The 22,415-nt window shown below is 35.9% G+C and overlaps 1 protein-coding gene across 1 annotated transcript in view; it reads left to right on the forward strand.

The window, feature by feature from the left end:
- The window catches only part of NAMPT (nicotinamide phosphoribosyltransferase), a 44,332-nt gene that overhangs the window by 10,596 nt on the left and 11,321 nt on the right, over nt 1–22,415 (forward strand). Inside the window, exons 2-6 of the mRNA XM_025449478.3 lie at nt 10,786–10,942; nt 12,387–12,490; nt 14,645–14,773; nt 17,463–17,621; nt 18,178–18,314. Coding sequence (XP_025305263.1) covers nt 10,786–10,942; nt 12,387–12,490; nt 14,645–14,773; nt 17,463–17,621; nt 18,178–18,314 — 686 coding nt within the window. The remainder of the gene's footprint in view (nt 1–10,785; nt 10,943–12,386; nt 12,491–14,644; nt 14,774–17,462; nt 17,622–18,177; nt 18,315–22,415) is intronic.

Consider the following 22,415-nt stretch of genomic DNA (forward strand, 5'->3'; position numbering starts at 1 on the left):
CCTGTTTTCATAATTGCTTCTCTTTCATTCTGAACAGTCACAGTGACTCTCATGGCAGCCTGAGCCTTGTGAGGAGTGGCGTACTGTTGCAGTTCATATGTTAGAAATTACCTGTACATTCATACAGTGCTATTTTCCAGTGAGTTTTATATTAAAAGTTACAGGAAAAGATAAAGCAACAGAAATAAAATCCTGTATGTAAATCACAAATGCACTTCATAGGAAGAATAACTTAGGTCAGTTGTAATTGAATAATATTTTGCAAAAGAAAGATACCAGAAGCTGGTGTGGACTTTGTCAGTTGACTACATCTTTTTCAAAATTGTGGCAAAAAAGTAAAATTGAGGGTGGGGCAAGATGGCAGAAGAGTAGGAGTCCTCAACTTACCTGGTCCCACCAACTTACATAGATAACTTTCAAAACATCCTGAACACCTATGAATTCAACCTGAGATTTAAAGAGAGAACAGCCAGAATGCTACAGAGAGAAAAGTTTTCGCTTCTAACAAGAATCATCTAGGGTGAAATTTACTTAGGTCGTGTTTAAGTTTTCACTTCTAACAAGAATCATCTAGGGTGAAATTTACTTAGGTCGTGGTTGATATTTTTGACTCAGCCCACTCATACAGCCACTCTGCACTGAACAAACTGACTAGAAAGAAGAACTCACCACAAAAGAAAGAATCAGAAACCGTACTGTCTGCCACAGAGTTACAGAATTTGGATTACAATTTGATGTCAGAAAGCCAACTCAGAAGTACAATTATAAAGCTACTGGTGGCTCTGGAAAAAAGCATAAAGGACTCTAGAGACTTCATTACTGCAGAATTTAGATCTAATCAGGCCAAAATTAAAAATAAATGAGATGCAATCCAAACTGGATGTCCTAAAGGCTAGGGTTAATGAGGTGTAAAAAAGAGTGAGTGACATAGAAGACAACTTAATGGTAAGGACAGAAACTGAGGAAAAAAGAGAAAAACAAAATTAAGAGACCATGAGGAAAGCCTTAGGGAAATAAATGATAGCCTGAGAAGGAAAAATCTACATATAATTGGGGTTCCAGAAGACGCCAAGAGGGAGAATGGGCCAGAAAGTATATTTGAACAAATCATAGCTAAGAACTTCCCTAATTTGGGGACAGAAGCAGGCATTCAGATCCAGGAGAGGTCCCCGCCAAAATCAATAAAAACCCTTCAACACCTCAACATTTAACAGCGAAACTTGCAAATTCCAAAGATAAAGAGAAAATCCTTAAAACAGTGAGAGACAAGAGATTCTCAACTTATATGGAGAGAAATATCAGATTCACAGCAGGCCTCTCCACAGAGATCTGGCAGGCCAGAAAGGGCTGGCATGGTATATTCAGTGTCCTAAATAAGAAGAACATGCAGACAAGAATACTCTATCCAGCAAGGCTCTCTTCAGAATAGAAGGAGAGATAAAGAGCTTCCAAGATAGGCAGAAACTGAAAAAATATGAGACCATCAAACCAGCTCTGGAAGAAATATTAAGGGGGACCTGTAAAAGAAAGAGGGAGCCCAAAGGAAATAATACACAAAAACAGGGACTGAATAGGTATTATGATGATGCTAAATTCATATCTTTGAATAGTTACTCTGAACATGAATGGGCTAAATGATCACATCAAATGACGCAGGGTATTGGACTGCATAAAAAAAGCAAGACCCATCTATTTGCTGTCTATAAGAGACTCATTTTAGACGTAAGGACACCTGCAGCCTGGAAATGAAAGAGTGGAGAACCATTTACCATTCAAATGGTCCTCAAAAGAAAGCTGGGGTAGCAATCCTCATATCAGATAAAGTTTATCCCAAAGACTGTAGTAAGAGATGAAGAGGGACACTATATCATACTTAAAGGGTCTATCCAACAAAAACAATCATGAATATTTATGCCCCTAATGTGGTGTGGGAGCTGCCAGGTATATCAATCAATTAATAACCAAAGTAAAGACTTACTTATAATAATAAACCAATTGTAGGAGATTTCAACACAGCACTTTCAGCAAATGACAGATCTTCTAAGCCCAACACCAGCAAAGAAACAAGGGCCTTAAATGATGCACTGGACCAGATGGACTTCACAGATATATACAGAACTTTCCATCCAAATGCAACTGAGTACATTTTTCTCAAGTGCACATGGAACTTTCTCCAGAATAGATCACATACTGGGTCACGAATCAGGTCTCAACTGATACTAAAGGATTGGGATTGTCCCTTGCATATTTTCAGACCACAGTGCTTTGAAACTAGAACTCAGTCACAAGAAAAAAATTGGAAGAAACTCCAACACATGGAGGTTAAAGAGTATCCTGCTAAAAGATGAATGGGTCGACCAGGAAATTAGAGAAGAATTAAAAATATTCTTGGACTAATGAAAATGAAGATACAAGCATTCAAAATGTTTGGGATACAGTAAAAGCAGTCCCAAGAAGGGAAATACATCACAATACAAGTCTCCCTCCAAAAATTGGAAAAAACTAAATACACAAGCTAACCTTGCACCTAAAGGAATTGGAGAAAGAACAGCAAGTAAAACCTATACCCAGCAGAAGAGAGTTAATAAAGATTCGAGCAGAACTCAATGAACTAGAGACCAGAAGAACTGTAGAACACATGAACAAAACCAGGAGTTGGTTCTTTGAAAAAATTAATAATATAGATAAACTATTGGCCAGCCTTATTAAAAGGAAAAGAGAAAAGACACAATAAAATCATGAATGAAAGAGGAGAGATCACGACCAATACCAAGGAAATAGACGATTTTAAAAACATATTATGAGCAGCTATAAGCCAACAAATTAGGCAATCCAGAAGAAATGGATGCATTTCTGGACAACAACAAATTACCAAAACTGGAACAAGAAGAAATAGAAAACCTGAACAGGCCAATAACCAGCGAGGAAGTTGAAGCAGTCATCAAAAACCTCCCAAGACACAAAAGTCCAGGGCCAGATGGCTTCCCAGGGGAATTGTATCAAATGTTTAAAGAGGAAATAATACCTATGCTACTAAAGCTGTTCTGAAGGATAGAAAGGGATGGAATACTTCCAAACTCGTTTTATGAGGCCAGTATCACCTTGATTCCAAAACCAGACAAGTCTCCATGAAAAAGGAGAATTAAAGACCAGTATCCCTGATGAACATGGATGCAAAAATTCTCAAAAAGATACTAGCCAATAAGATCCAACAGTACATTAAGAAGATTATTCACTATGACCAAGTGAGATTTATCCCTGGGATGCAAGGTTTGTTCAACACTCTTAATAATACCACGTGGTAGGTCATATCAACAAGGGATAAAACAAGAACCATATGATCCTCTTAATAGATGCAGAGAAAGCATTTGACAAAATACAGCATCCATTCCTGATAAAACTCTTGAGAGTGTAGGGATAGAGGGAACATTCCTCAATATCTTAAAAGCCATTTATGAAAAGCCCACAGTGAATATCATTCTCAATGGGGAAAAACAGAGCCTTTCCCCTAAGATCAGGAACAGGACAGGGATGTCCACTCTCACCACTGCTATTCAACATAGTACTAGAAGTCCTAGCCTCAGCAATCAGGCAACAAAAAGAAATAAAAGGCATTCAAATTGGCAAAGAAGAAGTCAAACTCTCCCTCTTTGCAGATGACATGATACTATACATAGAAAACCCAAAAGACTCCACCCAAGATTGCTAGAACTCTTAGCAATTTGGCAATGTGACAGGATACAAAATCAATGCCCAGAAATCAGTGGCATTTCTATACACTGACAATGAGACTGAAGACAGAGAAATTAAGGAGTCAATCCCATTTACAATTGCACCCAAAAGCATAAGATACCTAGGAATAAATCTAACCAAAGAGGTAAAGGATCTATACCCTAAAAACTATAGAACACTTCTGAAAGAAATTGAGGAAGACACAAAGAGATGGGAAAATATTCCATGCTTATGGATTGGAAGAATTAATATTATGAAAATGTCTATGCTACCCAGGGCAATTTACACATTCAGTGCAATCCGTATAAAATACCATGGTCTTTCTTCAGAGAATTGGAACAAATCATCTTCAGATTTGTGTGGCATCAGAAAAGACCCCTAATAGCCAGGGGAATATTGAAAAAGAAAACCAGAACCGGGGGCATCACAGTGCCATATTTCAAGTTTACTACAAAGCTGTGATCATCAAGACAGTGTGGTACTGGCACAAAAACAGACTCATAGATCAATGGAACAGAATCCAGAAATGGGCCCTCAACTCTGTGGTCAACTAATTCGACAAAGCAGGAAGGAATATCCACTGGAAAAAGGACAGTCTCTTCAATAAATGGTGCTGGGAAAATTGGAAAGCCACATGCAGAAGAATGAAACTAGACCGTTCTCTTACACCATACACAAAGATAAACTCAAAATGGATGGAAGATCTAAATGTGAGACAAGAATCCCTCAAAATCCTAAAGGAGAACACAGGCAACACCCTTTTTGAACTTGGCCACAGTAACTTCTTGCAAGATACATCCATGAAGGCAAGGGAAACCAAAACAAAAATGAACTATTGGGATTTCATCAAGATAAAAAGCTTCTGCACAGCAAAAGAAACAGTCAATAAAACTAAAAGACAACCTACAGAATAGGAGAAGATATTTGCAAATGACATATCAGATAAAGGGCTAGTATCTAAGATCTATGAAGAACTTCTTAAACTCAACAGCAAAGAAACCAACAATCCAATCATGAAATGGGCAAAAGACATGAACAGAAATCTCACACAGGAAGACATAGACATGGCCAACAAGCACATGAGAAAATGCTCCACATCACTGGCCATCAGGGAAATACAAGTCAAAACCACGAGATACCACCTCACACCAGTGAGAATGGGGAATATTAACAAGACAGGAAACAACAAATGTTGGAGAGAATGTGGAGAAAGGGGAACCCTCTGCACTGTTGGTAGGAATGTGAACTGGTGCAGCCACTCTGGAAAACTGTGTGGAGGTTCCTAAAAGAGTTAAAAAGAGCTACCCTACGACCCAGCAATTGCACTGTTGGGGATTTACCCCAAAGATACAGATGCAGTGAACCAGGAGGACACCTTCCCCCCAATGTTTATAGCAGCAATGTCCACAATAGCCAAACTGTGGAAGGAGCCTCAATGTCTTCGACAGATGAATGGATAAGGAAGATGTGGTCTATGTATACAGTGGAATATTACTCAGCCATTAGATACAACAAATACCTACCATTCGCTTCCACGTGGATGGAACTAAAGGGTATTATGCTGAGTGAAGTAAGTAAATCAGAGAAGGACAATCGTTATATGGTTTTACTCAGATGGGGAATATAACAAGTAAAGAAAGGAATTATAAGGGAAAGGAGAGAAAATGAGTGGGAAAAATTAGGGTGACAGAACATGAGAGACTGCCGACTGAAACGAACAAGGGGTAGTGTGGAAGGGAAGATGGGCAGAGGGATCGGGTGACTGGGTGATGAGCACTGGGTGTTATACTATGTGTTGGCAAATTGAACTTCAATAAAAAATATACATATAAAAAAAGTACAAATTTTCAAGAACTCTGTGTCAGGAGGTTTAGGGGAAGGGGCAATATGATTATAGTGATTTGACAAAATCTCTTCTCCAAAATTTAGTCCAAAAATCATTAAGCCATATTTTTGAGGTTATTATTGCTTCAGAAACCAGATAACAAAAAAGTACTTTCTGCAGCAATGGAAGGATCTCCAGGGCTTGAGAAATCTTAAATAATGTTGAAGAAAAGAAAGAATCATTATTATTATTTTGCTATTTCTAGCACATGGGCATTGACAAGGCAGAAAGTCTGAGGCTAAGTGGATTCTCTTCTGAGTGCCCTTACAAATTATATAGATAATATAACTTATTTGTGACATTATATATATATTAATCCATGCGCTCTTATGTACACATGGTATGTTAAAATTTTGGTTTATGATCATTTCTTAGCTGTTAAAATTATAACTGGTAAAGTAGGTTAGTAGTGGTTGCCTTTGATCTTGTAATCTCACTGTGAGAGGAAAGCTCTTGGAAAAAACATCAAATCAATTTTACAGGAAATATGGAGAAGCTTCAGAACAACTTAGAGTTTGCTCTCGCAGAAAGATTCTCTGCAACTTAAATATTTCTCTTCTATTTTTTTTATTTTTGGTGGGGTAGGAGGATGGGGAGCAGAGGGAAAAGGAGAGAGACACTCTTAAGCAGATTCTGTATCCAGCACAGACACCAACACAGGGCTTAATCTCATGACCCTGAGATCATGACCTGAGCTGCAATCAAGAGTTGGATGCTTAGCCAACTAAGCCACCCAGGGACCCCTCATATTTCTCTTTAAGTATCATACTTGGAACAAGGATATTTAGCCTAAAGATTATAATTTTTAGTTTGTCATGAAGTTAATCACATGAGTGTGAAATTAAGTTCTATTAAAAGAGCTAAAATTTCCTGTGTGTCTATGTTCTTTACATGTGTTTGTGACTGATAGTGCTCTGTTAGCTGTAGGAAAATCATTCCAGTTTAGGAAACATTTTTGGGGGTAGAGTTTGCTGAGAATATATTTTTTTAAATTTTTATTTATTTATGATAGTCACACAGAGAGAGAGAGAGAAGCAGAGACACAGGCAGAGGGAGAAGCAGGCTCCATGCGCCAGGAGCCCGATGTGGGATTTGATCCCAGGTCTCCAGGATCGCGCCCTGGGCCACAGGCAGGCGCCAAACCTCTGCACCACCCAGGGATCCCGAGTTTGCTGAGAATATTATAGAAATTAGCTATTTTCATCATATAAATAATGTTAAATTTATTGTAGAACCATTTTATCTATTTTTTTTCCATTTTATCTATTGATAGAAGTCCAAGTAGTGCTAAAAAAATATATATATATGATTTAGGAGCTCCCTTTCTGTAGTTGTTTAATTTTGAATACTATGAAACTTTGTTTGTATTACTTGATATATTTAAAACTGAGCTCTTGAGTTCCAAATTTATTCCTTCCTCCTCTCACTAAATGGCACCATTATTCACCCAGTTGCTCAAGCCAAAACTGTAGAGAACATTCTTAATCCTCCCCCATTTTATCCCCCAAATAGAATCTATTAACCTAATTCTCCTTTACCTCCAAATGAGCCACTTCTCTCACCTAAGCTAATCTTTAGCCTCTTACCTGATGGTCCTGCTTCGTCTTTAGTCATCCTGTAATCCATTCTCGACCTCACTGTCAAGCTGATCCTTGTAATATATGAACAAGATCATATTTGTTCCAGCTTAAAACATACTAATGGCTTTCTGTTGCACTTGTGTAATATTCAAGCTCCTTGTGGTAACGTACAAGCCTTCCATGATCTTGTCCCTGCATCTTGCTGTGACCTTACCATCTACCTCCTCCTCCCTACTCTGCAAGCACCAGCCACACTGGTGTTGTGTTCTGTCCCTTAAATCAATGTACTTCCTATTTCCCTGTAGTTTAAGTCCTGTCACATGTCACCATCTCAGAGAAGCCTTCCTGGCCCCCTGTGGACAGCAGTTATCAGGCTCCTCTAGCCCCTCATTGTCTTTTAATTTTTCACCCACATTGTCTTTTAATTTTTCAAACCTAAATCTTGATCTGAAGTTCTTTTGTTGATTTATATGTTTTTCTCTGACCTTCGAACCCTCATTTGCCCTTTGAGAATAAAAGCCATCTCCATCCATTTTACTTTCCCATCCTCAGTACTTGAAACATTGTCTGATACCTAGTGGATACACAGTATATATTTGTGAATAAACTATAAAATAACAATTGATTTTTTTTTTTTTTTTTTTTTTTTTTTTGCTGTATCTCATTTTCTAGTGAAGGTTCCAAGGGGTTCAGAGAGAGCAGTTTAGCAGAAAATAAAATGAAGAGAATAGTAAACCTAGTAAAACCAGAATCATTAATTCTCTATTGGCTGTGTTCTTAGAATACTCTTTACTAAGGAGCTCTGTTTAAAAAGTTTTTTCCCAGGGGATCCCTGGGTGGCTCAGCAGTTTAGCGCCTACCTTTGGCCCAGGGCGCGATCCTGGAGTCCCGGGATCGAATCCCACGTCGGGCTCCCGGTGCATGGAGCCTGCTTCTCCCTCCTCCTGTGTCTCTGCCTCTCTCTCTCTCTCTCTCTCTCTCTACATCTATCATAAATAAATAAATCTTTAAAAAAAATAAAATAAAAATAAAAAGTTTTTTTCCCATTAAAACAATGGTACAAGACAATATAAATAGATCCAAACATACTATTTTATTCCATAAATATATCGGGTGCTCATTGGCAGGTGGTTAATTGCCTGAGAATTAGCTTCTTCAGCTAAATTCTACAACAGTTCTCTAAAGTTCTCCAAAGAAGATTTGAGAAGTTACACTTCATTTCTAATTAAGCAGCCTAGACAGTTTCGTGTTTTTAATGACATTTGTTTTTAGAGAAGGCATTCTGAATATTTATACAAAAGTTTTAAGTACATAATAAAATAACACAGCAGAAGTAAAGCTTTAAAATTATAAACATACTCAGTTACTGTCTAGAACTGGAATTGTATTTGTATGATTGAAAAGTTTTAGTAAACTTGTAGGCCAAAGTGGAGTTAAATAGTTTAGAAATATTTCCATTCAGCTTTTCACTGTTTGGTCCACTCAGAAGATGAAAATAATTTATTTGCCTTCTCATATTTTTAAATTCTGATATAAAAAAAGGTAGACTTAAAAGGTACACCTTTAAGTATCTGAACTGCAGAAAGGTCAGACTAACTACAGTCACAACTCTGAATCTGACTTCTATAAACTTGCCTGATGTGATCCAGACCTTTATTTGATTTTTACTTCACCATGGTTGACTTTCTTCTGCTTCACTGATTATTCCCACTAAAGGAATTAGAGATGTTTACATTGTAAACTGGGTATTTTAGTTTTTATATACATCTTAGGTATGTTTTTAGGCGTTGCTACCTTTTTTCTAATTAGTGTCTTAAGTTGAAGTAGTGATGATTTATCACTAAGGTGTCATTCATATATAAATTTTGTTGTCTTTGCTCTGGGTTTTGTTTTAACTATTTCAGTGAGCTACTACTTCAGCTTCCAGTGGTATCAGTGTCAAGGTTCTAACCTTAAAAAAGCCAACCCCCAAACCAAACTCTGGTGTCTATCTCTGGGTTTAAGATTTACCTCACAGTTTGCCTTCAAACAGCATAAGGGCACTGTTTTCTTTTTCTTTCTTTCTTTCTTTCTTTCTTTCTTTCTTTCTTTCTTTCTTTCTTTCTTTCTTTCTTTTCTTTTCTTTTCTTTCTTTCTTTCTTTCTTTCTTTCTTTCTTTCTTTCTTTCTTTCTTTCTTTCTTTCTTTCTTTCTTTTTTTTAAGATTTTATTTATTCATGCATGAGAGACACAGAGAGAGGCAGAGACACAGGCAGAGGGAGAAGCAGGCTCCATGCGGGAGCCCAACGTGGGACTCAATCCCGGGACCCCAGGATCAGGCCCTGGGCCAAAGGCAGGCACTAAACCACTGAGCCACCCAGGGATCCCAGGGTGCTGTTTTCATAGAGTTGCAAGTTGCTTCTTTTGGAGAGGAAAAACTTATTAAACATTTGTGTAGGGTTTTTATGGTGGTTTTTTTTTTTTTTTTGAGGGGGGGGTTCTCTATATAGAGTATATTTATTGTAGAATTTTTGTGCTAAACTACAAAGGCATTTTAGGTTAAAGCCAAGTTTTATAGGGATTGTGCAGTCAGACAAGGAAAACATTGGATTTCCCTAAACTTAGGAACAGAGCTAAACAGGAAGGATGGTCCACAGTGGTCATCCTTGGAAGTTGTTCTGCAACAATCATTCCACTGTTACCTGCTTTACTGCCTTCTATCTTAAGCTTTAAGGCACTTTCATTTCTACTGTTTGAGCAAAGCACATACACATTATTTTTCCAGTTACTTTCTATTGGTAAAATGTGTTAACCACATTAAAGTATAAGCAAATTCAAATTATAATGAACACATGTTTTTCTTAAAACAAAAACATTAACTTTCAATGGTGACTCTTAATCCAAATTCATGGGAGAGAAATGTATGATAATACTTATTCAGCTTTTTAAACTCCTAAGGATTTGATGTTGCATTGGACAGGCATTTATTTCCCAATTCAGGGGGAATTTGAGAAAAGTAATATTATAAAACAGGATTTCTTTCCTGCTGCTGTTGTTTACATCAAGGTTTTCACAGTGTTACTGAAGACCAAAAGGAGTCCTTCTCACTACCTCCCTAAACAGATGAAGTAGAGTCATGGGAAGTCATTCACTAGTGACTTATCAAACATAGCACATTTGGATAGTAACTACTAAATTCTGCTTCCAGTTCATTTTTTATATCATAGGTATGCCCCCCCCACCCCCATCCCAGTCAGCTACATCTTTCTCTGAATGAAGACCATTCCCCAAGATGAAATGAGATACCTTTCTTCAGACTTTGATTTCAAGTGTCCGTCTGACCCCTTAGAGGGCATGTACCTCTTTAGGTTCAGTTTCTTGATTTATAAAATGTAATAGTCTCCTTTGGTTTTGAAATAAAAATCCTGAACTATTAAAAGTATCCTAATAAATTTGATGCTTATTTTTGTATTCTTTACAGCTAGGAAAAGAAGCTGATCAATAGCAAATAAGTGTAATTTCTCTGGTTTTAAATAATTTCAAACCGTTTCTGTCATGATTTATATTCTATTCTGATGTTCTCTAACTCAAGTAATTCTTTTCCCTTTAGGTTACTCACTATAAACAGTACCCACCCAATACAAGTAAAGTTTATTCCTACTTTGAATGCCGTGAAAAGAAGACAGAAAACTCCAAAATAAAGAAGGTGAAATACGAGGAAACAGTATTTTATGGGTTGCAGTACATTCTTAATAAGTACTTAAAAGGTATTATTTTTCCTAGTACATTTAAAATGCTGCTTTTATGTAATGCTTCACAGTTTTTCTCCTATATTGTTATATTCTGTGATTGAAGTAACTCTTTGAATGGTTTAATTACTTATTACTTTGACTATTTTAAGGCTTATTTTGGGATTATAGAAAACCTGTTAATTTGAATGCATTAAATCTTATAATTTGGTATATGTGCTTGTTCTAAATATGAGAAAGATTTTTCTGAAACTAATAAATTTGGGAATAAATTTATAAAAGTCAGTAATTTTCTGAGGCTAATCTGGTAAGTTAATAGATTGAAGTCAGTTCACAGTAAAGGATTCATTATTCACCTGGGAACTCATTTTGAATTATGGTAGCAAATAAAAAATATTTTTCATAGTCCATTTTATCTTAAAGGCCTATGTTTCAGAACTGCCTGACACTGTGGCTTTAGTCTCCGATGCATTTTAAGGTGGAAAAAAACCCAAAATAATTTATTTGCCTTTTTATTTGAAAGTCCACTTCTAGTATGTTTTATAATGGTATTTCTAGGGGGAGAACAGTTCCCAAAGGTTTTATACATTTTGTGAACTTACAATTTCATCTCTGAAGCCGTATAAAATAAAAATAATCTCAAAAATGAATACAGATTAGTTGAATTTTACACAGATAATTGCCTTTTTCCATAATCTTGGCAATTTTAAGGTAGTTCAGATATGTTTCACCATTGAAAACCTATTTGAGTATCCAAAGTACTTTGCAGCAAGACTTCCCAAGATATTTTAAATGAGTTTACTAAGTGACCTTATATAAAGTCACTAAAGACTGATGCCATTCTTCAGTTCTATAGCTAAAAAACTTTATTATTTATTATTAATTATAGCTAAAATTAAGTGCCTATTATAGAGGCCAGCATTATGCTAAGTGCTTCATGTCTTAACCCTCTTAGTCCTCACCGTCATTCTGTAAGTAGGTGTTCTACTATTATCCTCATTTTACAGCTAACAATAACTAAAGGTGTATTTGAGGAACAAAAGCTTAGTACTTGTGAAAATTACTGGATTAGTAGCCCTGAAGATCCCCTTTATGAATAAAGTAAAAAGATTTATCTGGAAAATTATCTGTATCCAATTTGAAGAATATATAAATTAATAATGATAGAAAAAATATCATCTTAGAAGTTAACTTATTGTGATTTTTTTTTTTAAAATACCACATGCATAGTAATTTCTTCTGCACATCTGCTTTTCAGATAACATATATGCTTAGGGTGAGTGAGCAGAAGTGTAAATTCCTTTTCTGGCTGTGCTGTTGACTCTGGGTGATCATTTAACCCTTCAGTTCTTGTTTTTTTATACACAGAATGGTAAAATAGCTAGAGAGATTATTCCTACAGCATCTCAGCAATTTATAGAATGCCTTTAGAAATGTAAACAGGAGAAATTTGTCTTTTCAGGTAAAGTAGTGACCGCAGAGAAGATCCAGGAAGCCAAAGAGGTGTATAGAGAGCATTTCCAGGATGATGTCTTTAATGAAAAGGGATGGAACTACATTCTTGAGGTAAAATAGGGTTTTCATGTTTTGCTCTACTTTGGTTTGCTTTTAGTTAAAAATGTCTTACAAAGGAATTTGAATAGTAGACTATAATTACAACTTTTTCCTGTCTGTGACCCAAATATAATGGCTATTTTAGACAATCTTGTGAAAAGTTAAGGGTAACATTTAATTTTTTTCTCTGGTAGCAGATCATTACTATATAGCATCTATAGCAGGTCTAAGTAATTGGTTATAATATAAATGAATTATAATTTATATCAGTAGCATTTTTCAAAAAGGTGATTTAATCTTTTCATTGAAAATACACTATATAATGAAGAAAGGGCATGGTTATTTGGCAGTTTTGAAATTTAAGTCTATTTTCTTGGCTATAGATTATTTAAGGGAATCGATGCAGGAAGTCTAACACTATCTAGTAATTCTAGGACATTTCCCCGACTGAATAATTGGAATGGTTCTATGTTGATCCATAAAGTCAGTTTTTATTCTTTGTCATACTCTGTCATAACCTAGTATGTTTGGATCAATTACTTAAACTTTTGAGCATCCAAATACCTGGGAATTGAGTAATAAGAGGGTGAATGTCCTCTGGTGGTGGCCTTTACTACAAAGATAGCGTGGGAATGGGATCTTTTGGCATCTTGCCATGTATGTAAACTGTTAATTTTATGTTATAAAAACAAATGTCTTTTCTATCGTAGACTATCAAACACAAAATAATTAGAAATACTTTAACTTTCAGGACTATATCGTAATACTGAGGTTTATTATTTTTTTACTTATTGGTCTTTGAAGAAGTCAGGTAAGCACTCTGTGCTGTACTTGCCATATATCTTAAGTAAGGTCAGTAAAATCTGCTAACTCCTGCACTTACCCCATTTGGCTTATTGAGAAGAGAACGGTAATAGATAAGTTCAGTGTTGAGCTTATTAATATAATTCCCGGTAGCCAGGGTGATAAATCTTTTGATTTTCAGAGAATCTTAGGGATCTGATCTAGTCTTCTCTAACCCTGTTTTAAGATTAGAGTCTGAGACCTAGAAATGTTTAAATGACTTGCCCAGAATCCAAGTCAGTGTTCTTGAGTCCATGCTAGTTTTTCTAAGACAGTATTTCTGCTATATCTTGAGGCCTTCCAGTGCTTCTCATTAAACAGATTTTTCTTTTACCTAGTACCTACCTCAAATCCCATAAAAACTATTAGGATTTCTGAAATAATTTGCCTTCCTAGCCAAAATATAGCTACAGCTTTTACCTTTAAAAGAAGGGAGGCATAATTAAGTACCTGATAATAATGTTCTCTAGCAAATATGTTTCAGCCTAGGTTTGGAGAGAATTGTTAACTCCAATATTGATTGCCAAAGTTTTAGAAAGTACACTTAATGGTTGTCCTGTCTGCTACTAAATTGGTTTCCAGTCTGCTACCAGGATGAAGAGAAAACCTATTTAAGGTTCTTCTACTGGCAGGGATCTCTCTCTTTTCCCCTTTTTTTTTAAAAAAAAAAAAAGATTTTATTTAGTTGAGAGAGACAAAGATAGTGACAGAAATAGCAAGAGAGACCACAAGCAGGGAGGAGAGGGAGAAGCAGGCTCCCCACTGAGCAGGGAGCCTGAAGATGTGGGGCTTGATCCCAGGACCCTGAGATCATGACCTGAGAGGAAGGCAGGTGTTTAACTGACCAAGCCACCCAGGTGCTCTCTCATTTCTTTTTTGTTTGTGTCATTATTTTATGTTGCTAATAGCAGTCCCTTATTTTGTCTTCTAGCCTTCACCTTTTCTTTTATGGAAATGGCTACTTAGAAGAAAGATGGTGTTCTTGGAATATTTTTGGAATATGTTGGAATAAACTTTTTTTGAAAGAATGGGAAAAACTTTTGATGAGTTTGACATTATCTTCTAGTGAGAAATGTTCTTAGAAGTACTTTAATAACATAGAATTTAAAGATTAATATCAATGCCTAAACTATTAATCTTTTTAGCCAATTTTATTTTAAGAGAATAAGGATATTCTGACTACATTACTAGTAGTATAGTAACATGTACAATTGCAGTATCTATGACAGTAAGTTTAGCTCTGTAAGATGTAAAGAACCTTATTAAAACAGGTAAGTACATATCATCTGTTGAATTAATAAATTCATTATTGTCTGTTACCAGAAATATGATGGGCACCTTCCAATAGAAATAAAAGCTGTTCCTGAGGGCTATGTCATTCCCCGAGGAAATGTTCTCTTCACAGTGGAAAACACAGATCCAGAGTGTTACTGGCTTACAAATTGGATTGAGGTGAATTTATTTTAATTATATAACATCAATTAAAGATATGAAAGGATTCAACTGGGATTCTAGTTTTAAAATTTTACTAATAAACCTGTGTAATCTCCTATAATTTACTAAACCCTTCCAGGCCTCAGTTTTCTCCTTTATAAAATGACAGTTGGATTAAATAATCTTTAAGGTTCCTTCCAGTGAAGTCTAATGTTCTGAGACTTTAAGTGAAATTGTTAAGAACTATTATTGTTAAAAGTCAGTTGGCTTCCATCTTGCTCGTTGCAGTCCTAAATGTATATGATCATAGAGAAAACTAAGAAAAATAGCATAGGTTTATTTCTAGTAACTTAAGGTATATTGTAGATGTTCTGTTCTAATTATAATAAAGCAATTTTGTTCAGATTTTTAATAACCGCTTTCTTAATTATCTAATCAGTTTAGAGCCTATGCTTTACCACCTGATATTTCTCATCTAAACACTCTCAAGACTTGCTGATTATTTCGTTTAATATCTGAGCCCAAAAAGGAGGAGGATACATTAAGAGACTGAGTTTATACCGCAAGTCTCTTTGTTTTTCTTTCATCTCTACGTAAGCAGTCCTGTTTTCACATGCTCATAGTTTTGATATTAATAATCTACTTAGCTTCTCAATAGCTTTAGATTTTTCTCTACTAGAGGAAATACCCTAGAAAGTGATTATAGAAATACCACCTTACTATCTAAGAGGTGTTTACGCAGTGCCTAGAAATAATTCTTTATCTTAATAGTTAATTGATTAAACTAATTTGTTGTCATATTGTAAAATCATACAATTGATTTTGTTTATAAGGACTGGAAAATTTAGAAGAATGAAGAGGTCCAAGATTATGTTTGAAAATACATTTTCTAAGTTGACAGAAAATTCAAAGCTTGCTTATTTTAAGACTATGGGACATCAACTTACAGAAGACTGATAGGTCCAGAAAAAAATGTACAATTAATGAAAATAAAGACTTTAAATAGTTTACTACTATGTCTTAAAACTTTGAATTAACTATGAACTCAAAGTAAAAGAAAACATTATTAGTTTGTGTATAGTTGTTACAGTATTTGTACTGGGAAATGCTAGGTATTAAGAGGATGGTATCATAAAAACACAAGAGAAAGAGTTACCCATCTATCCTTTTATGTTCAATGCCAAAAGATCCCAAACAGATAAATCTTGTTTTGAAAATCATCATCTATGGGTAACTTTTTTCCCTTTTTTCCCCTTATTTTCTGTTTGAGGGTTTAGTCGGTAAGTACTGTCCCTTGTGTCTAATTGAACTTCCATAAAGCAGGTATATATGAACATAGAGAACTAATTCCCAGCTTATCTTGTTTCATGTATGTTTTTATCTTCTTCAGAAAGTAAAAACAAAAAATCTAGCCTTTAAAAACAATAACAACAAAAACTCTATTTTAATAATCATTATTATTTTGGTGTATTTCACTTAAAAACCAGAAAGTTATAAATGTTGTATATAAACATCTTAGAGCAGTAGTTTGTTAACAAATACCTTTTTAATTTTAAAATGATTAAGTGTAAAATCCAACATGAGACTGTTAGCTTTTGAAGGGAAAAAAAAGTACATAGTTCCTTGTTTTTATTTGCTTAGAACCTGAAATAGAACTTCTATCAAATTTACTTTCTATTCTGTTAATATATATTATCTTACATAATTTCAGTCCTTGGTAGCTATTTTTATCTAAGCCACAGTGGTTTTATGGTCTGACACATCCCTATTATAGCTTCTGATAGATCCTATGTTTCATAAAAAACTATTTACTCTAAATACCAAGTATCCAGAAGAGACTTCTTCATAGTAACTTTGCATCCTTTGTGGGTTTCTGTTGCAAGGGTAAGAGGAGGCTTATCTTATCTTAATCTTCTCCATCCCCAACCCAAGTTTACCACCTTGTAAATGAGATCTGTTACCAAATCCAACAAACTCGTTACTTACAAATTTAGAGATGTTCTTCAGGCAGTTCTTCATTTAAAACATTTTAAATAGCACTAAGGTAGTATTCCTTCCAATGACCTTTCCCAATGTATGTTTAGAGTTACCACTAATATTCTTTGACTGTTATTCACCATACCCTGAATTTTAAAAAACACTAAAATTATTGAATTGCTTTATCAATATCAGTATTGGTGCTAGAAGAAACCTTAAGTTCTCAAATCAAATTTCAAAACATGTTTAGAAGCGCCGAAGGGTTCTGCAAAGATGTCTCACATTTACAATGGGGCTGAGGAATGAACACATTGGACTAAACATAACCATCTCTTCCCAAAAGCAAAACCAAACCTTTTTGCTGTTAAAAAGAATTATAAAATGGACCGTGACTCACAGTTTTACAGCATATGCAGAAATGTTCCAGGTAGTTTTCCCTTTTTGTTTTTTTGTTTTGTTTTGTTTTAAGATTTCACTTATTCATGAGAGACACAGAGGCAGAGACATAGAGAGAAGCAGGCTTCCTGCAGGAAGCCCAATGCAGGACTCTGTCTCAGGACCCCGGGATCATGACCTGAGCCAAGGCATCCTGCTATACAGTTCAAAATGTCTAACTGGTATTCCTGGTAGTATGGGGTCCAGGACCTACTACCAAAGGAAGCAGGGATTCTCCTCAGAAAGAAGTTAGTATTTTATGTTTTAATATTTGTGATTAATTTTGTCACTACAGACTATTCTTGTTCAGTCCTGGTATCCAATCACAGTAGCCACAAATTCTAGAGAGCAAAAGAAAATATTGGCCAAATATTTGTTGGAGACATCTGGTAATTTGGATGGCCTGGAATACAAGTTACATGATTTTGGCTACAGAGGAGTTTCTTCCCAAGAGGTAAGAAACTGAAATGAACTTCCATTTAGTGGAGAGTGGTTTGTTGGTTAGATTGCCATTATAAATTTGAGGGAAATTATTGATACTGATCTTGTTTCTGAGTAGGCTACATTTTGAAATTCAGACATTCAGTCAATAAATATATATTTAAGTACCTAGAATGTGTTAGCCTCTGTTCAGAGTACATGGAATAAAGTTTTCAACAAATGTCTGTATCCTTTATACATTAGATGGATGGATGGGCAGATAATGTTATGTCTTATAAATATACCAGGTGCCAATGTGCTACAGAAAAGCACAGGGCAGAGTAAGGGAAAAGAGGCTAGTGGGAAATGAGGGGGTAGTCACTAAAAGTCTCTTTGAGGAGGTAACAGTTGACCCCTTAAATATTTAGGAAAAACTGGGTCTCTGTTATAGGAACTGTTATCTCTAATAATAGTTAAATATCTAAGAATAGCTGAAGACAATAATCCCTTTGAGAGATTGAGAGATGCTTTATACCTCTAAGTACAGGCTTTTTCTTTTTTTGGATTTTGATTTGTGGTTGATTTTCCAGACTGCTGGCATCGGAGCGTCTGCTCATTTGGTTAACTTCAAAGGAACAGATACAGTAGCAGGAATTGCTTTTGTTAAAAAATACTATGGAACGAAAGATCCTGTTCCAGGCTATTCTGTTCCAGCAGCAGAACACAGGTAACACTTCTCTTTTCATCCTATTATCTAAACATTTGTTTTCTAAGATGACTTTTTTTACTCTTGTATTGGTAATTCCATGATGTTTTGCTTAATTACAAGCCAGGAACTACAGTAAATCTTCATGAATTTAAGCAATACAAATTCAGTGTTTATACTAGGTATAAGGATTAATATCAGGGAGGTAGAGACCTTTGAACCATCCAAATAAAAACAATTTAAGAGCTTTCTTTCAACTCTTCTATTGCCATGTAAGTCTTATTTTAATGACTTTTTCAACTGCTCTGTTACCATATGCAGATATATTTTATTTGTTAAATCTAGGAGCATCCCTATAAAACTTGGTCACTTTTTCTCTTTTCCTTTCTACATGACCAAGTTGTCACCTGGACCCAGTACCCTCAACTGTAGAAAAGCAAGTAAGGCCCTTTGATGAAAGGAAGAGTTCTAATTCCCTTTATGCTTCCTTATCTGATATTGCTAAACCATCTCAAGTTAAACTACAAAGCAGTTATAACCTAGAATGCAGCTGCTCTGCTCCTAGAGTTAACTTTATTGTAAAGCAGTGGAGTTTTTACAATGTATGCTAAACCTAATCTTTTGTTCTTAATAACAAAAATTATTTACTGTAATCAGTTTGGGGAAGTTATTAGGTTCTACTCATACTTGGATATCGTAGAGTACTAAAACCAGTAGTGTAGTTTTAGAATAAAGCTGAGCTTTTATCCAAGGCAATCTACTGGTGCTATAAGGGACAGAAAGATTAAAAAATTGACCCTATTTTCAGTATAAAAATAAAATACTAGCAACGTTCTGCTCTGTTGATAAGTACTTTTAAAGAGGTTAAAGTGCTCTAGTGGTGCAAGGGAAGGAAAGAAAAGATGTTATCTCACTGGAAGGATCAAGAACGGTTTTGTAGAGACGGTATGTGAAATCTTCACTTCTTGAAGGAATGGTAAAATTTAATGCTAGACATGAGAGATCAATCATTCTCTGAGTAAATCTTTATTGCATGCCTACCACACATCAAGCATTGTCTGAAAGAGCAAGAGTGAAGGAGGAAAGTGAATGTGTTTAGGGAATATGGGCTGAAACATAATAGACATTTTGTTGGGAACATAGGGTGGACTCAAAAGACAGGTTAGTAAAGGACCTCAAATTCATTTGATGTTGAATGTGAACTGTGTGCACCTCTTGCTAGGTTAATTCCATTTTTCAAATGGAAGTGAGCATTGAAGTTCTGAGCCTAAGCAGCTTTGTCGTCAGAGAAATATTTTAGGAAGATTGTTTTTATAGCAGGATATCCTATGAATTGACAGAAAAAGAAGTTAGGAGGCTGAATAGGAAGCTGTTGCAACAGTTTGGAGAGATGACAAGGTATAGAACCAAGGGGCTGTGAATGGAAAAAAGTGGCTAAACATGAGCAGTGGCTTGGGAGATGAAATTGCTAGAACTCAGTTCACCTGGGGCTCAGCTGGTTAAGCGTCTGCCTTTGACTCAGGTCATGATCCCAGGGTCCTGGGATTGAGTTCTACATCAGGCTCCCTGCTAGGCAAGGAACCTGTTTCTCCCTCTCCCTTTGCCTGCCACTCCAACTGCTTGTGTTCACTGTCAAATTAAAAAATCTGAAAAAAAAAGAAATTGCTAGAATTTGATGATTTAGATTGGGGTTGATAGAGGGTAGATTCTGCAAACATTCCCGGGCATTGCTGTATCAGTAGGGCTTTGTTGAATATTCTCAGTCAGGACTCCTCAAAGTGGGAACACAGGAATGTCATCAATAGATATAGGTTCTATGATTATAGTATTCCTATTTTGGACTTAGATGTATGCACATCTTCTAAAAGCTTTAGTATCTAGGGGTGCCTAGGTGGCTCAGTCTGTTGAGCAGCTGGCTCTTCATTTTGGCTCAGGTTATGATCTCGGGGTCCTGGGATCAAGCCGTGTCAGGTTCTGGGCTCAGCAGAGAGTCTGCTTGTCCCTCTCTCTGCTCCTGCCCCCAGTCATGCTCTCTCTCTCTCAAATAAATAAATCTTAAAAAAAAAAAAACAAAAAAAAAACTTAAGTACTATCCATATATTAGACTTTTCACTGATGGTTTTATTTTCACAGTAGTAACATAACAGGTATGATTCTAGAAATCTGAGAATAAGGATGTATCTTCCTTAAGGTTTTCATGTTAAAAGCATAAAATCCATTTTAAAGTCTCATAATATTTGCTACATTTGTAAGTTTGACTCCTTAATATAGAAGAATATTTCAGATGTTCTTAAATAGAAAAAGCTTTTAAATAATAGCGTAGTATAGTAGAAGGAGTTTTAGACTGAAAGCTTGGAAATCTGAGTGACCCAGTAAACCTTACAGTTGACACTCTAGGTGGCCTTGGGCAAGTCGCTTATCTTTCACTTCCTCAGTTCCTCCATCCAACCAATCAAAAGGAGGAGCTAAAATTCTAGATCTCTAACATCAGAAGATCATTATGGATAAATGAGCTAACATCTAAAATAACTTCAAAATAGGGACGCCTGGGTGGCTTAGTGGTTGAGCACCTGCCTTCGGCTCAGGGCGTTATCCCAGAGTCCCGGGATCAAGTCTTACATCTGGCTCCCTGCATGGAGCCTGCTTCTGTCTCTGCCTGTGTCTCTGCCTCTCTCTGTGTGTCTTTCATGAATAAAGAAAATCTTTAAAAAAAAATTTTTAAAAATAACTCCAAAACAAGAGAACTCTAAAATTAAGAGCATTGCCATTATTGTTATATTTTCTTAAGGAATATAGGAATCTGGACTTAAAATATGCTATTATCTTTTGTTTTAACAGGACTTCTGTTTTCTTCCCAATGTACTATCAGTTTACATACTCAAATTCTTATTTGCTCTGTTCCTATAATGATTTTCATATTCCTGATTTACTTATTCTGAGATTGTGCAAAGCCATGCCACACTTTCTTATAGCCAGTGATAACATATCTTTAAAAACCCCACTGAACCCAAAGATGTGGGGAGAGTTTGGCTGACCAAAAAGTGTAAGAGAAGCATTAGAGTATTATTTAATGTGGAACCCAATTTAAAATTGTACATCATGTGGGTAAGAAAATGCTTACTTTTTTGAGCTTATGCAAAACTGCCATGTTAAACTATGTAAGTAAAGCAAAAATAAGTCAATAGAACATCAAGGAGGAAAAACATGCTACTATATAACCTGTCCCTCAAACTTTGGAAAATTATCAATTTGATTTGATGCTTGGAAATTGGAATAATAGTATTAGTAGAATTCACTGAACACATATGAGCTCCATATACCAAACACCTATCAGAAGAATAGGTGTCACAACTGGATTATGTAGAGGGTGCTATAGGAAATGTCTCCATGATGATGACGTAATAAAGATAATCCTCTTCCTACCTAACAAGTGGATCAGGAGTCCAGAAGAAAAACCTGGACTAAGGTAAATATTTTGGAAACCCTTACCACAAGAGGATTTTTTAAAAAGCTTTGAGTGTTTTTCACACAGGGAGGTGGATAGAGGAAAGCACACTGCCCGGTCAGAGCCTGTGGTTAGATCGAAGGAGGAAGACTGCAGAGGAACCACCAGAAATAGAAAAATAATTAAATAAATACGGGGGAGAGGTCACTGAAGTCATGGGAAAGAAAGCTTCAGGAAAGTTCAGGTGCCAGAGAGAAAGCAAGATGAAAGACTAAAAATGAGCAACGAAGTGTGCTACGTGATACTAAGAGCAGAGTTTGGGGGCAGTATTGGTAACAGCACTGGGAAAATATCGCCATAGCCCACCAGCCCTACCTGTAAGAGTTTATTCTCATTGCACAGCTCTCCAGTGTTTGTATTCTTTGAGCTAATTCTCTCCATCCTTATAAAGAGGACAGTAGTAGTTTGTGATGTGAAAAAGGGGTTTCTCTTCATCCATGTTTGATTGCACCTTTAGCCTGCAGATGCTGGCATGAGGTAGGGAGTTGATTTCCTCTGTATTTATCAAGGAGAGTGTTCACTGTAAAATGAGATTTACATGAATAGACATCCTGTCTCTCCATTTCAGACAAAAGTAGTCTCTGGGTAGCGAAGTCTTTATAACCTTGAAGTGTACA

This window comes from Canis lupus, chromosome 18 (assembly GCF_003254725.2).
Source record: "Canis lupus dingo isolate Sandy chromosome 18, ASM325472v2, whole genome shotgun sequence".
Lineage (NCBI taxonomy): Eukaryota > Metazoa > Chordata > Mammalia > Carnivora > Canidae > Canis > Canis lupus.